At 41.2% G+C, this 16,142-nt stretch overlaps 1 protein-coding gene and 1 long non-coding RNA gene across 10 annotated transcripts in view; one reads left to right on the forward strand and one right to left on the reverse strand.

Moving 5' to 3' along the window:
* The first annotated feature begins 1,046 nt into the window (after window positions 1–1,046).
* LOC121707206 lies at window positions 1,047–14,647 on the forward strand. Of its 2 annotated transcripts, none has more exons than XR_006031267.1 (3): window positions 1,047–1,721; window positions 6,254–6,318; window positions 14,494–14,647. It is a non-coding gene; the product is annotated as an uncharacterized LOC121707206 (long non-coding RNA). The 2 variants fall into 2 exon arrangements; XR_006031266.1 differs by lacking the exon at window positions 14,494–14,647 and adding an exon at window positions 8,074–8,549.
* amph (amphiphysin) overlaps window positions 9,462–16,142 on the reverse strand; it is a 32,438-nt gene continuing 25,757 nt past the window's right edge. For 4 of the 8 annotated variants that reach the window (XM_042089133.1, XM_042089156.1, XM_042089163.1 and 1 more), the window contains 6 exons: window positions 15,928–15,978; window positions 15,413–15,454; window positions 12,928–13,101; window positions 12,268–12,429; window positions 11,870–11,971; window positions 9,462–10,876 (listed from right to left, as the gene is read on the reverse strand). In XM_042089133.1, coding sequence (XP_041945067.1) covers window positions 10,772–10,876; window positions 11,870–11,971; window positions 12,268–12,429; window positions 12,928–13,101; window positions 15,413–15,454; window positions 15,928–15,978 — 636 coding nt within the window. In that variant the 3' untranslated portion in view covers window positions 9,462–10,771. The other 4 variants (XM_042089142.1, XM_042089170.1, XM_042089181.1 and 1 more) reach the window with 4 other exon arrangements.

The following is a 16,142-nucleotide window of genomic DNA, read 5'->3' on the forward strand; positions in this document are numbered from 1 at the left end:
GTACCAGTGGATGTAGTCCCAACACCCAGTTCCATAAGTGCAGTGAATTGAGACCTCTTTCCCCACAGCTGCAGACACACTGATCTCCTGATTGAGTTCCACAGCCCCCACCACTGAAAAGAAAGACATTAAGGTCAGTGTGTAGAAATGCCTGTGTGTTTCAGTTGAAAGATGGCTTGATTTGTATTGCTCTCAAAATAAATAATACATTCCACAACTGAACCGAAGTGTCATACCACATTGATGTCATTGTGACGTCATACTTTACTATACTATACCTATACTTTTTTTTAGCATATTACGTATATTCCTAAAGGGTTCATCTACAGTAGAGAATAATTTAAGAAATAATGAACATTATGCTCCATCAAATTTACATCTCACCTGTGATGAGAACAGAACACACACATATAAAGGGTGGACTGATCATTTTCCTCTGTGCTTCAAATGCAAGGACTAAAGAACACCACATATGTGAAAGCCGTTGATGATATTAGTTCAGATAGATATATATAGATAGCTCTACAGGTGTGATGTGTAGAGTAGGAGGAGTTGTGGTTTGAAATCAACCTTGCTGCCAGCCAATCAGAGTGGTTGAACAGGACATTCTCAGTAATTCTCAGTATTTCCCCCTGTGGTAAGAGCAGCATGCACAATAATAAGTCACAGAATAACTAGATGTAATCTGAGGGATTCAGGAGGTAAATATCTCTTATTTGCTCTGTACTCTAAATGAAGAAGTGTGTAAATGTAAGTGTATTCACAGATAGACAGACACTTGCAATATTCTAGTTGGGTATTCACAATTATTCAAACTGTCAGGATGATCCCAGCATGATCATAAGTGCATTATTGTATTTTACGTGTTTCTATTAATCATGAAGCCTTGATCGAAACTGTTATTTTTGGTGTTCAGCCAAACAAGAGAAAGTGACCATTTGCTTGGGATTAACATATTGTAACGTCAGTGTCTTCCGGAATGAGTGCCCCAGAATGCAATGTGTGTGAATGCTGGTTTGTGTAATGTCGGTTTTCGTGAGTGTAATTGCGTTTACCTTGTCATGTATGTGTTAGCTTGTGTAGTCTTTCTTTAGGTTGTACCTCATGTGTTTTACCCGGTGTATTGTATGTGACTACCCTATTCGTGTATCGTGCTTGTTTTATTGACTTTCCTTGTGTTTCCTATGTAATGGTATTTGTGAGATTCCTGCTTCAGCTAATAAACCTTTGATTGGACAACTGTATGTGTCACATCAATCATTACATTGGTGTCAGAAGCAACTTTTGAACATGGCCTCCGCCCAGTGAGAGAAGCTTGGAGCGGGAGACCTCACCACTGGGTGGAGGCCCACACAAGAAGATCTGGAGAGAGCCCTTGTAAGGGCTACTAAAAAGCTTTTTGCGGCCTTCTGTCACTACTGCCGCTGGAGGAGAGGAGCTGTCGTCTGGATCTGCCTGCGGCCATGGGAGGAGATCTTGCCGGAAGAGGGGCCTAAAGAAGCAATCAGAGAAGACGACGCTGGCCTGGACGCTGACTCTGCCGCAAGAAGACCAGGAGCCCCTGCCCCTGCCGGGCGGCTCGAGGCTGGAGTTGGCGGTGGCCCTGGCCGCGACGCGTGAGCAGAGCCGAGGGAGAGCGACGAGGAAGAGGTTCTTGGACGACGGACGGTTGGCGGAACCGCTGGGGGCAGCGAACTCACGATGGTTGGGCAGCTGCAAAGGTAATAATGCAGTGCACGCAAAACATGTCCATATTCTGTAATATTTTGGAAATGTGAACTTTTCGAAATGAATCTCTGGTTGTACGGCCATCCTGCTGGAGTTTCTGTGCAGGCTGGTGACATTTATTCTGACTGTGGGAGGATGAGTCCCAGCAGGCGCAGTAGTACACGGCTGAGTGAGACGTCTTCACTTGAGGGATTTTCAGTACAATTTGGTCTGAGCCTTGTTGGGGCATTTTATTCCCTTTGTTCCCTTTGCAAATATGTAACCTTTTTCAGTCCTTCTCAGTTTGCATGTCTGTAAATAGGCCAAGGCAGTAAGCACACTGAGATTCATCACCAATATCTCTTAGTATTTTTTATTCACTGTAAAAATTAAGATTATAATCGCCTATTTGATGTTGCAATACAAGGCCGTAGTCATGATGTCAACATTGGGGGGACCAAATCTGTGGTGGGGTTTGTGGGACACCCTAACAGACCCCCTGCAGAAATATTGTACAAAATCACAAACAAGTTATTAGTTAAGTTAGTCAATTAGGGTATTCCAAACTGTTGATGGACATAGGCATGGATGGATCCAATTAATATAGGGGGGTCCGGGGGCATGCTCCCCCAGAAGGTTTTTTTTTTTTAAAAAATGACCCCTTAAATGATGACTTTTGGTGAGTTTTGTGGAAAAAGAAGAGAAGGGTGGAGAAGAAGCAATTTCACACACAGAGGATTGGGCCTCAAGGCCCCCTGAACCCCCTGGCCCTGTATGCCCATTCAGTAATCCATCCCTGGACATAGACCTGTATGACTCCATTTGTCTCCAAAATTTATATTTTAAAATAAATTGAAACTAGAGTAGCCTTACTTTGTTACCTTCTATATTACACAGAATACAATGTCTCTTTGACTAATTACTTACACCTAAATATTAGTTTTTTGGACCTAAAGCCTAATAAGATTTTGTATTTTGATTTTGATATATTATGCTGGTGACTAATAACAATTTTAACGTAGTTTAAAAGGGACAGAATTCAGGAATAGGCTACTAAGACAGGCCCCTCTTCTGTCTGACTCACCTCACGTTACCCCATACATTCCTTTCTGACAGAAGTTACATTTTGTGCCAACATGTAGAAACATTACTCCAGCCTTTACTTGGTGAATGGAGGTGCAAATTCCTTTCTTTGATTATTGTCTGCGATTCACAATAACTGTAGGCTATCACCGCCAGTGCATTGTAAATGTATTTTCTCAAGTTGTTTGAGTCTGCCTGCATGGATGCGCAATTGAGCGCGCATCTAAATGTAAAATGCAAGATGCAACAACTATTTCTAAGAGGCCTATAAACAGGATAATTTCTGATGTTACTACTAGCATATGAATGCATTATTTAGGTTGTAAGACGTGAAAGAAATCAATGTCACATACACACACAAATTAATCATTTAAAATAAATGAGTTTCACTTTCACTATCATTGAGAGGAAAATTATGCCACAATATGGAAAATGCTTCAAAGTTCCCTTTTAGTCTTATCGGCTCCAACAAATAATGAGGTCTCCTTATGTGCTACACTTTTCCAACGAGATTTGTGAGAATTAAACCGGTAGCTCTTGCGATATTGTTGACAGCCCTACAGTATACCGTACCGCAGTAGCCGGTATGGAAGCTTTTGATGGCGCACGCCACTAATAAAAAGCAAAAAACCACCAGGACAAACCACTCTGGGGTGTACTCTCTCTGGAACCATTTTTACTACTGTACTACAGACCTATATAGGTCACTAATATAGTATAGTGGTACTTGTTGGTTTCCTGTAGTATAGCATTTATTTTTTCTTTATTTATTTTTCTATGACCGTATTGTGGGGGACATTTTGGTCATATCTGAATATTCTATGGTCTATGGTGACTACGGCCCTGTCGCAATACCAGCTGATACATTTGCTGATATTGATGCACCGTATGTGAATGATGAGTACCGGCACCTTTTTTTCTCCACTTCAAGCACTGGAGGTGCAGACCTGTGGATAATGTGAGGCGCTTACTCTGATCGTAAAACTACCCACATCCTGCCCAAATGCTCACAATTTTTAAACCTAAAGTCTTGCAATCAGCCATCCAAAAATGGAGGAAAATCCATCAGGGCAAAAACACTAAAAAGTTTTCACAGGTCACAAATTTCATCTGATCTTCACCAATTGGCACAGACCATCTTCAGACCATGCCTTATCAGTGCATTACTTTCTGGAACGATTGACAAAAGCATTCGCCCTAATAGCCAATTGAAATTGGTGGCAAAGCCACGAAACAGGAAATGACCTTATAACTCATAACGCCAATCTTGGGTTGGTTGGTTGATGTAACAGCATTGAGTTACATGGCAAAACTGGACTGCTAAACTGGCTGCTTGGCCCCCTCATTGCTGCTTGCAGCTATATTTGAAGGTACAGTTAATGTTGAATATTAAAAATTTATTTGGACCTATCAGTGTTTTTGCACAGGACATTCACAGTTATTCTCACTGTGGGAGGACCAGCATGCACAGTAGTAAACTGCCGCATGAAAGGACTTCAACTGCAGGATTTTCAAAGTAAACATTTTCCCAGTTTTCACTGCTCGGAACTCTTCATAAGCAGGATCATTTACTTTGGTTCCTGAGTTTATACCGATGTACAATATTCTCTTAAAGCTCTCTCCCTCCTTTTTCTGGTACCAGTGGATGTAGTCCCAACACCCAGTTCCATAAATGCAGTGAATTGAGACCTCTTTCCCCACAGCTGCAGACACACTGATGTCCTGATTGAGTTCCACAGCCCACTGAAAAGAAAGACGTTAAAGTCAGTGTGTAGAAATGCCTGTGTGTTTCAATTAAAATATGGCCTGGTTTGTATCGCTCTTAAAATAAATCATTAATAAAATCCACAACAGAACTGAAGTGTCATGCCACATTGATGTCATTGTGACATATTGACCTCACACTTTACTCTATAGTTGTTTTTTAACATCAGCTGTAATTTTCCAAAAAGGGTTCATCTAGAGAACTATTTTACAAATAATGCAGATTATATTCCATTAGATTCCATCTCACCTGTAATGAGAACAGAACACACACATATAAAGGGTGGACTGATCATTTTCCTCTGTGCTTCAAATACAAGGACTAAAAAACACCACATATGTGAAAGCCGTTGATGATATTAGCTCTACAGGTGTGATGTGTAGAGGAGGAGGAGTTGTGGTTTGATATCAACCTTGCTGCCAGCCAATCAGAGTGGTTGAACAGGACATTCTCAGTAATTCTTACTGTCAGGATCACCCTCAGTTACTCATTGGAAGGTTCTGTGTTATTATTATAGTACAGATTTCTTATTAAGACGGGCAGCTGGAAGGGCAGTAATTGCAACATGTAGGAAAACCAGACTAGAAAAGTTTGGGAGATATAAACACAAACTATTTTAGTACAAGAATATCTCACCAAATGACAACATTTCTTCTGAGGGATTCAGGAGGTAAATGTCGTTTCATTTTTTGTTCTGTACTCTTAATAACACAGATGCAGATGTATGTCTATTCTTTACCATTTACTCAGACATTTGCACATTTATATTTGGACAAGCACATGTGTTTGAATTGTCAGGATCATTAGTGTATGTCATATAAGAGGTGTATTAATGATGAGCGGAAAGTGCTTTAACTTATTTTGGTGACCATTGTCTTACCAAATATTGACATGAGTTCTTACTAGATGCTGAGTCATTCATTGGCAGGTTGTAATTCCAGCTTTCAAACAGATATAAGGCTAAGATTGGCACATGGAGGGATTTTTTTGGGAGATGGTTTCATAGTTCTTATATATATATTTTTTTAGCATATGGGACCAAATGCTTCATGGTGTTTGCTACATGAGGTATTTCAAAGCTGGACTGCCTGAGTAGAACAGTGATTTCATTTTAAAATACTGTGTATTGTGTATTTACACACATTACATTAGCGTTTACATGTTTTCTTTGACTTATTTGTGATGCTCATGAATACAAAAACAGTGTTAGTTGTGTTAATGATGGAGGTGAGTGGATTCTCAAACAGGCAGTAATGTACAGATGGGAACTAATAGGAAGAGAATAATATAAACATAATCGGTCAGACACAAAAACATGACAATATTCCATGGAAGTTACGTATAAAATATGAACTTGTTTGCTTTCCCTGACATGAATCTCTTGGTTTATGTGAGCCCATCCTGCTACTAGTTTTTATGCGGGCTGCTAACATTAATTCTGGCTGTGGGAGGACCAGCATGCACAGTAGTACTCTGCCGCATGAGACGACTTCAACTGCGGGATTTTTAGAGTGAATTTATTTCCTTTTTTCTCTGCTTTGAACTCCTGATAACCAGGGTCATTTGTTTTGGCACCAGAGCTTATAACTACGTACAATATTCTCTTAAAACTCTCTCCCTCTTTTTTCTGGTACCAGTGGATGGCATAATTACACCCAGTTCTATGAGTGCAGTGAATTGAGACCTCTTTCCCCACAGCTGCAGACACACTGATCTCCTGATTGAGTTCCACGGCCCCCACCACTGAAAAGAAAGACGTTAAGGTCAGTGTGTAGAAATGCCTGTGTGTTTCAATTAAAATATGACTTGATTTGTATTGCTCTTAAAATAAATAAACAATAAAATCCACAACTGAACTGAAGTGTCATGACACATTGATGTCATTGTGACATATTGACCTCACACTTTACTCTAGTTGTTTTTTTAACATCAGCTGTATTTTCCAAAAAGGGATCATCTAGATAACTTTTTTACAAACTATATAGATTATATTCCATCAGATATACATCTCACCTGTGATGAGAACAGAACACGCACATATAAAGGGTGGACTGATCATTTTCTTCAGTGCTTCAAATTCAAGGACTACAAACACCAGATACTGTATGTGAAAGCCGTTGATGATATTAGCTCTACAGATGTGATGTGTAGAGCAGGAGGAGTTGTGGTTTGATATCAACCTTGCTGCCAGCCAAGAGTGGTTCTCAGTATTTCCCCCTGTGGTAAGAGCAGAATGCACAATAATAAGTCACAGAATAACTAGATGTAATCTGAGGGATTCAGGAGGTAAATATCTCTTCTTTGCTCTGTACTCTAAACGAAGAAGTGTGTAAATGTAAGTGTATTCACAGATAGACAGACACTTGCAATATTCTTGTTGGGTATTCACAATTATTCAAACTGTCAGGATGATCCCAGCATGATCATAAGTGCATTATTGTATTTTACGTGTTTCTATTAATCATGAAGCCATGATCGAAACTGTTATTTTGGTGTTCAGCCAAACAAGTCATTCATTGTGGAAAGTTCCTCTGTTATTAAAGCTTTGCTCTTGTACAGACAGTGCAAGGTAATAATGCAGTGCACGCAAAACATAAAAAAAATAACGTCAATATTCTGTTATTTGGAAGTTATAAAATGTGAACTTTTAGAGATGAATCTCTGGGTTTATGTCACCCATCCCACTGCTGTAGTTTCTGTGCAGGCTGGTGACATTTATTCTGACTGTGGGAGGATGAGTCCCAGCAAGCGCAGTAGTACACGCCTGAGTGAGACGTCTTCACTTGAGGGATTTTCAGTACAATTTGGTCTGAGCCTTGTTTCTCTGACTCATATTCACTGAAACCAGCATCTTTATTGGTACTGCCATCATCTGCATCAATGTACAACATTCTCTGTAAACTTTCTCCATCTTTTTTCTGGTACCAGTGAATGTAGTTTCCCCAACATCCAGTCGTGTATACGCAGGTTATCACCACTGATTTGCCCAGAGGTTTGGTCACTGAGATCTTCTGTTCAAACATGCTGGCTGCCTGCCCTGTAGAAAGAAAGAATAGTTATAAACCAAAAAATAAAAAATAAAAACACACACTGACTTCTGGAATATAAAGAAAAGATTTCACTTCACAATAACTGAAATACTGTAATAAATGCCTATGTAGAACACTTGTTTAGATTGGCTGCTTACCTATATAGAAGAGAAAAATGCTAAACACTTTAAAGTTCATTGTTACTCAGATGATATCTGTATCAGAGAGTAGAGTCAGTGTTGAGTTTGGTGCTACAGGCAGGTGTCAGTAGAAGTAGAAGACATATGATCTTAGAGGTTCAAATAAGTCCTCAGTGGAAGGAGAAGGTGTGGCAGAGAGTCTACAGTACGCGTGTGCCTGCACACATGTGAGTGTGTGATATAGGCTATTGTGTCTGTGATAAACATAGAAATACAGTATGTAAAAAACTGCATGCATGTATTAACTAATTTGGTGATATATAATAAAGAGTGTGTGTTTTATGTACAGGATGTTTCTGATGGTGATCACTGTGGCAGAGACCCAGCAGGCGCAGTAGTACACGGCTGAGTGAGACGTCTTCACTTGAGGGATTTTCAGTAGAATTTGGTCTGAGCCTTGTTTCTCTGACTCATATTCACTGAAACCAGCATCTTTATTGGTACTGCCATCATCTGCATCAATGTACAACATTCTCTGGAAACCTTCTCCATCTTTTTTCTGGTACCAGTGAATGTAGTATCCCCAACATCCAGTCGTGTACAGTATGTGCATGTTATCACTACTGATTTGCCCAGAGGTTTGGTCACTGAGACCTTCTGTTGAAACATGCTGGCTGCCTGTCCTGGAAAGGGTGAGAATAGTTAATGTATTACCTAAAACACACACAATTGTCTTTTGGAAGACAGTGAACATCTTAATGTTATTTTACACAACTACAATATCCATAAATGGCTTTTTAAAGTTTTAGAACTTGTCAGATGGACTGCTTACCTACAGATAACAGAAAAGTGATATACACATTATAGTTCATTGTTTTCATGGTGACATCTGTCTTGGGTAGAGTTAGTGTTGAGTTGGAGCTACAAACAGATGACTGTGAGCTGTGATGTAAATCATGATATAAGTGCAACTAAATCCTCAAGGGGAAGTGTGTATGTGGGTGTTTGTGCTTGTGTATCAGTGTGAGATACACACCTTTTCATTCATTATGTATTTGGCATACTAGTGAAATAAATTATGCATAGGAAACAGAGATGTGTACAAACTGTGTGTCGGGTAAAACAAAATGGGTTTATGCAAAGGTGCAAGAGTTGAAAAATGCTGCCAAAAATGTCTCAATCAAAGGGTCTCAATCATTGGGATTGTAGGTGCTGTGAAAAGGTCTATGATAATAATGTCAGTTACCTAAAACAATGTCTGAACCAAACCAAAGTTTTGCTTATAAATCTACTGGAAATATAGGCTACTACCAATGTGGTCATTCAGCCAAAGTGGCAGAATTCAGGCAAAGTACATGGTGCCTTTTTGTGTCCCATCAGCCTACCAGTAGCAGAGGCTGCCATGCAAGGCATATGGGAGTGGACTGGGGTTCTGTGTTTCACTCAAGAATGCTTCATCATGCAGACAAGTCAGTAATGCATCAGGAAATCCTGATTCTGGGTTTCAGGGTTCATATTCCTGTTTGATTAGGGCATGCAGGGTGCAGGCCTACATCTGGGAATGACTTTGACGGTGACATTGCTGAACAATAAGAAACACACACATTATGACCAAAGAGCCAGTTAGAGTGTCTGATGATTTTTGCCTATAGCTAATCAAGTGACATTAGTAGTCTGTCAAATGTGGTGGAACATAACAAAAGGACAATAGAAAGTTACTGAGATGCATCACATAGGTCATCTTCATATAGCCATGATAACTATTCTTTATTCACCTTATAGATAAATTAACACAGATATGTACATCACAAAAAATGTTCTATGGTGAGGGCTAACTGTACGATCACAGGAGTGGCTTAGTCCTTGCTAAACTAAACAGTCAGACCATGGTTGTCCATTGAACCAGCCACATATATTGCATATGTTGTCTTCCCACCCACCCACAAAAAAAAAAACAATCCAGTGATATTCAGATTAAAAAATATAAAGTTCAGTAAATACAATTCATCAGAACATAAAATTCCATTCACAGGTGGATATTTTCTCGTCTTCACTGAAAGACTTGTTAATATATGTTATCCTGGATATAAGGTTTAAGACACACAAGGACTCAGGGGAGCTACATTTTATGTTTTGCAAAGCTGTATTTGCCAGGTCCAGGGTTTTTCATTTTTTTCCCTCAAAAATCACTTTCTCATGCTTGTAGCTGAACAAATATCCATATTCATAATTAGAACTTCAATTCATTTGGCAAGAGCACAGCAAGTCTTGTCATTGGACAATGTTAATAGTACGCCAAACATCATCACCACAGCCGTACACATCCAGCCATGAAACTACAATGAACACTAACAATGATGCAAGGTAACATTTATGACTGAAATGTCTGAAAGGAAACATTTGTCTTGTGTAACACTTAGAACGGTTAAATAGATCATATCACTACAAAGTCTGATAAAATTCGCTGCAGAGCGAAAAAATCAATACAATACACTTGGTGCAGAGAAGATAAGGTCATTTTTTTGTTTGTTAGAGGGAAACTCACATCAGTTTTCCTTTAAACAGATAGGGGTTACGTGTGGAGGTCACCACAGTTCCAACAAAGCACACATCAATTTGCTGCTGTTTACAGGTAAACAAACAAAAACAGAAAGGTCTTGCTTTTCAAGAGGAAGGTTAAGACCATAACTATCGCATCATGCTCTGTTATAAATCGGTTTATTGTCATTAAGCTCTTGAGTAGGTTTATTGTGTGTTTCCACGTGGGTTCACCATTTATGTTGGTTTACATGTGTTTTGATATTTTCCCTCTGTGACTGGAGTGTTCTGTTTGCTGTTGTCCCTTCTGGCCTGCCGTAGAGACAGGAGTGGGTGGCCCCATCTGGGGCTCCTGGGTTGCGAGAGGCCCCGTGTGTGTGTTTGTGTGCGTGTGTGTGTGTGTGTGTGTGCGTGTGTGTGTGTGTGTGTGTGTGTGTGTGTGTGTGTGTGTGTGTTTGTGTGTGTGTATGTGTGTGTGTGTGTGTGTGTGTGAAGCACGGCGAGGGCAGTTAATCCACACGCTGGACAAAGTTCTCAGGGAACAGTCCTTTTTTAGCCAAGGCGCCCTGCTGATGCCAGTCAACCTCTCGCATGCCCGTGAGCCAACCTGCATCCTGGAGAGGGTCAGAGAAAGACCACAGAAAGACAGAGAGGGAGGAGGAAAAAGATGGAGCTCTGTTATAGTGAATACAGACCTAGCCAACAGTCGGACGTCTGATAACGTCTGGCTGGTCGATGAGCACCTGTGGCACTAATCAGTGCGGTGTGCAAAGCACTGGCAACACCAACAGACCTCCGTCAGCCTGTTTGCAGCACATTCAACATGTTGAATCAGAGCCATAACCATTGGGAAAAAGGTTTATGCTGGCTGTTTGGCTTGCCTATTTATATATTGGCTGTTTAGCTTGCCTATTTCTTTCTTAGAAGCAGAGTGTAATCATCAGATATTCCGTAAGGAGATACAACCATGGTAGTTAGCATTTTGCCTCGGAATACCTGGATCTAATAACCCACAGTTTCAACTTGTTTCTCCTCTTTCTTTCTTCCACAACCAAAAGACACTGGACTGACAATGTCATAACATTTGTGACTTGTTATCAAACACTTTCTTGATTAGAAGTGAGACATAGGACACACTGTCTTTAATGAGCAAGAGTGTGGAAATAGTAAACTAGCACTGCGTTGAACATTCTGTGCTGGTCAGTCTGCATCGATGCTAGGGCTTCCAAGTCTTCCTGGTCTGCAGTTAACTCTAAAGGCCTAACTGCTGCCAGATCATAGTCCTGCTCCCTTTCTCCTGAACTCACAAAGATACACAGATAAACTAGGCACGCTGCTGTGGGGACTAGTCAGTTGGTCTGTTGACGAGCACTTTTGCTTTACTTTAGCACTTTTCCCTCCCCTATACACAGCATACTCTAGCAAATTATTACTGTAATGGCAGACATCACTGTTTGTTTCTCATATACTGTGGGGCACTGGCGCTCTCTACAGTTAAGAAACAGTATTGCAGTTTAGTGTATAGGGCCATGGGCCAGTTCTAATTCATAAGCCTGCTTGTGAATAAGTATGAAGAGGGTAGCGACAATGATGTATAAACATCATACCTGATCCTCTGACTGGGATGTGGGGACCACAAGGACCATGTCTCCCTGCTTTAAGTTGAGCTCATCTGTGTTTTCTGCATCAAAGTCATGCATCGCCTCCACCTGCAAAAGGGAGCAGACATACACATTTGTTTTTGGACATTAATTTTTTAAGCAGGCTTGAATGAACAAAGGCTGTGTGTGTGTGTGCGTGTGTGTGTGTGGTGCGTGTGGGTGTGTGTGAAGGGGGGAGGGTATGTGAGTGTGTGTGTGTGGTGCGTGTGTGTGTGTGTGTGAAGGGGGGGGGGGGGGGTATGTGAGTGTGTGTGTGTGTGTGTGTGTGTGTGTGTGTGGGCGGGTTGTGCATGTGAGTTGTGGGTGAGTGTGCATGCATGTATATGTGTGTGACACTGTGTGACCTTATAGAGGAAGCCAGGGGGCATGCCAGAGGGGGCGTCAGATGTGGGGGGCACCCCGTTATCGCTGGTGGTGGTGGGGGACAGGATGTCCACATCGCGGTCATCATCTCCCTCGTTGCTGGACGCTGGCTCAATCACAACAGAGGGGATAGGCATCTTCTCCTGGGAGACACAAAAGAGGAATGTCAGCACTCGGCTCCAGTAAAGCTATCAACACAGACTGGCTGGTACGCCATCAATACAATAACATATTTCATCAACAAACAAACCATTTCTTAACCATTAAACAATAAATGGGCAAACAATAACAGGAATAACGCAGCTCCCAACAAGGATTAGTTCAACAAAATCAATAATTTGACAATTGATCATTCATTCAAAAAGCCACCAAAGAAAAAGTCAAAAAACAAAAACAACAACCGAAAGCTATCTGGATCAGTGGCTAGTGTTAGTGGTTAAGTGTTGATGTGAGGAGCTGGCGTGGTGGTTGGATACCTCCTCCGAAACACTCAACAAAATCAATAATTTGACAATTGATCATTCAAAAAGCCACCAAAGAAAAAGTCAAAAAACAAAAACAACAACCGAAAGCTATCTGGATCAGTGGCTAGTGTTAGTGGTTAAGTGTTGATGTGAGGAGCTGGCGTGGTGGTTGGATACCTCCTCCGAAACACTGTCTGCTGCCCCCTCCACTGGTTTGGCCTCAGCAGCACTGGCTGCCTCCTCTGCCTTGACCTCTACAGTACCCGCCTCCTGCTTGGGCTGGGGCTCGGCCTCTGGCTCCGCGTTGCCGTCGCCGCCACCACTTTCGCCCGCGGGCTTGGCCACCTCAGCCTGAGACACGTGGCCAAATGTGTGAGCCAGCGCTGCCGCGCCGTTGGCGCTAATGCTAACGTTAATAACCAGTACAATTCAGAAGGTGTGGGAATATGCCGAATGAGGAGGAGGAGCAGGGTGACTGGAGCACCACACTGAAATCACCACAAGGGGGAGTCTTTGCAGCGGTACAAGATGAGGTTCTGGGGATAGGGGCCATGAGTAGAGGTGAAACCTATCAGTTTTTACCACGCCGGAGGTCAAACTGAGTTCACCATAGCTGCGATGGTTGAATGATAATGTCAGTTTGTTGTTTGTCTGACAAAAGACAACTGACCAGCGTGGGGAGAGGGAATGGAGGTGTATCACTGGGGAAAGACTCCTTGCACTTCCATGCTGCTGTATCAGCTCATATATAGTGATGTAAACTGATGCCTAGTTACTGTGAAAGTAACAGTGTGTGTATGCATTTTTGTACAGTTTTGGTTCATTGCTTATAAAATAAATAAAACTTTAAAGAATACTTAGTAATAAACATAAGCACTAATGAAAGATAAAACATGAAATTACAGAGGGAATACTTAAATTCTTAAATTTTTAGAACAAAACTGTGACAACATTTTCATTCAGAATATCTACTGAGAACATACTTACACTGTCAAGCTTAAACACTGATCGAAACATCAAAGCCTACTGATGTACAATGAGATTTGATGTTTTAAAATGGGTTTGACCTAGTCAGTTTAACTACTGATGCATGGTTAATTTGGTTACCCATTATATCAATAGGAGGCTTTGGTTGCCTCACCACCTTTAACTAATTCAGCTTTTGTGCTTCAAGTGAGTTCATTGTAACTCTTTAAACAAGCTAAACAAGCTGAAAGTCTGAGTGAAGTATAACAACTTGACACTAAGTCATATGAAATCACTTTCTGAACTCTCTACACTCCCTAAAATCTGCTCACATCATTATTCAGACCACCTCAATGAAAAGCTTTTTTTTAAAGGTGCCATGTGTAATGTCTGCCAAAAAATCAATTCATACTCCACATTCCATAAAAGATGGGGCAGTATACCTCCAGAAAGTGAGTTTGTCTACCCTAGAGTAACAACCGAGACACGTGTATTGCAGTTTGGCTGGCGGTTATGTTACCCGATACTGCCTCCCATGGCCGAAACTGGTATTATGACACTTGTCGGGCTGTGGCTAGTAATTTAGCATGCTAATTCAGGTTGATATCTCTTCAGCACTATACCTTGTCATTTTTTTAATGACATCATCGCCCTTATTTCCTCTCATTCTTTTGATGCGTGTAGCTCATTTTTTGGATATTTTTACCTCAATTCTTACACATGGCACCTTTAAAGCCTCTGTGTGCTCAAACTCATTTGTGTTTTTTGCTTCTTCAGGAAAAGGAGAGGGGGTCCAGAACATCACAAACCACTCATTATGGAACGGGCCCCGTCTCCACGGTAACCACAGAAGGTCGTTAGCTCGGAAGGGCTGTAATCACAATCATCAGTGGTGTGGCCTAATCAGGCTATGCTAATTGATGGGGGGCAAAGATGGATGAGGTCACTGACCACATAATCTGATCAATTACTGAGGCATAAGTACTGTCTTTTATGGTCAGTGTTCCTTTTAACGGCCACAGACCGACTGAGAATATCTATACAGCTGAGAGCATCTGACCTTCTGTGTCACAACTGGACACAGACTTTTTGAAAGCCATGTACAGTAAAAGTTAAATATTTACTGTTTTTGAGAAAGTGATGAACGATGTGTTTGTAATAACTAGAAGTGGCCTAACACAGAAAACAGAAGACATGGTGAAGTAATGCCACCATTGTTTTAAAGCATACTCTAGACAGTGAGCTTTAAAGAGTATTTTCTGTGTTGGTTTGCTGTGAAGCTATTGCAACCATGATGATCAAGGTGCATCATTAGCAATCTCCATTTTACACATGTACAAAAACAGGATCCATGTCTGAAAACCAAAAAATAATGAAACAATAATGGAACTAATGTATACTGTCTTTGATGAAAACATGTTGCTATAAGAATGCTCATCACTATTGAAAATTACCAAATCACATCAGAAAAAATCTTGCCAATTCAGAAGGTAAAATAGCTGATTAATCTTAGAAAGACAATCGTTTCATCTTGAGACAGTATACAGACACCACTGCCTGGGCTGATGGGGCTCCAGTGTTTGCCTGGAGATCATCACCCGGCTGAGGTTTGGGTGAGGGGGGGGGGGGGGGGGTCACACCAGCACAGCGGGGTCTGAGTTGATTTGAATTGATTAATCAGTATGAGATTAGTTACCGGAGCCTCTTCAATGGGAGACCCCTTGTCGTCAGGAGACGCCTACACAGAGAAACATGAGCGTTACACATGAGGGATGGCCCTGAGAAGATAACACTAGCAGTCACCAGGAGACTGATGCCTTAAATGCGCCGAGGGAGACCGCATGAATAAACACTGACATTCTTTTAAAAAATACAAATAAGCAAGTAAACAAACAAACAAACAAATACAAACAAACAAACAAAACACATAAACACAAAACACATGTGCTCGATATTCAAGAGCCAAAAATGATCCTTATCACATAAAAGTACAAAAGATTGGAGCTGTACAAGCAGGATTATTTAGTACTGATTGAGAGGCAAACACAATTCACTGAGAAACATGAACAAATATCTCGGTATCTCAGCGACCAGACGAGCACTGTAGGCATTACGATATCAACCCTGCGATTGCTGATTAGATAGAGGCCCAGATCCCTAAAATGGGGCTCTGCCATGCGGGATCTGGGATTATGGGATAGAGATAGTTACCGGAGCCTCCGCAGTGGGGGACTCCTCTGCCTCGGGTACTGCAGCAGATTCCTACACGTGGAGGAGAACGCGTTGTTCACACAGACTAAGTTCTTCTGCATTCAAATAGTTCAGTTCAGTTTGGGCATCATATGTTGTTCTTCTGACATTTTAAATGTTGTTTACACTTCAGTTGTTCCTCTTAGAGGAAGCTGAAACTGTTAGAACCCCATTCA

The sequence above is a fragment of the Alosa sapidissima genome, chromosome 1 (assembly GCF_018492685.1).
Source record: "Alosa sapidissima isolate fAloSap1 chromosome 1, fAloSap1.pri, whole genome shotgun sequence".
In the NCBI taxonomy this organism is placed as follows: Eukaryota; Metazoa; Chordata; class Actinopteri; order Clupeiformes; family Clupeidae; genus Alosa; species Alosa sapidissima.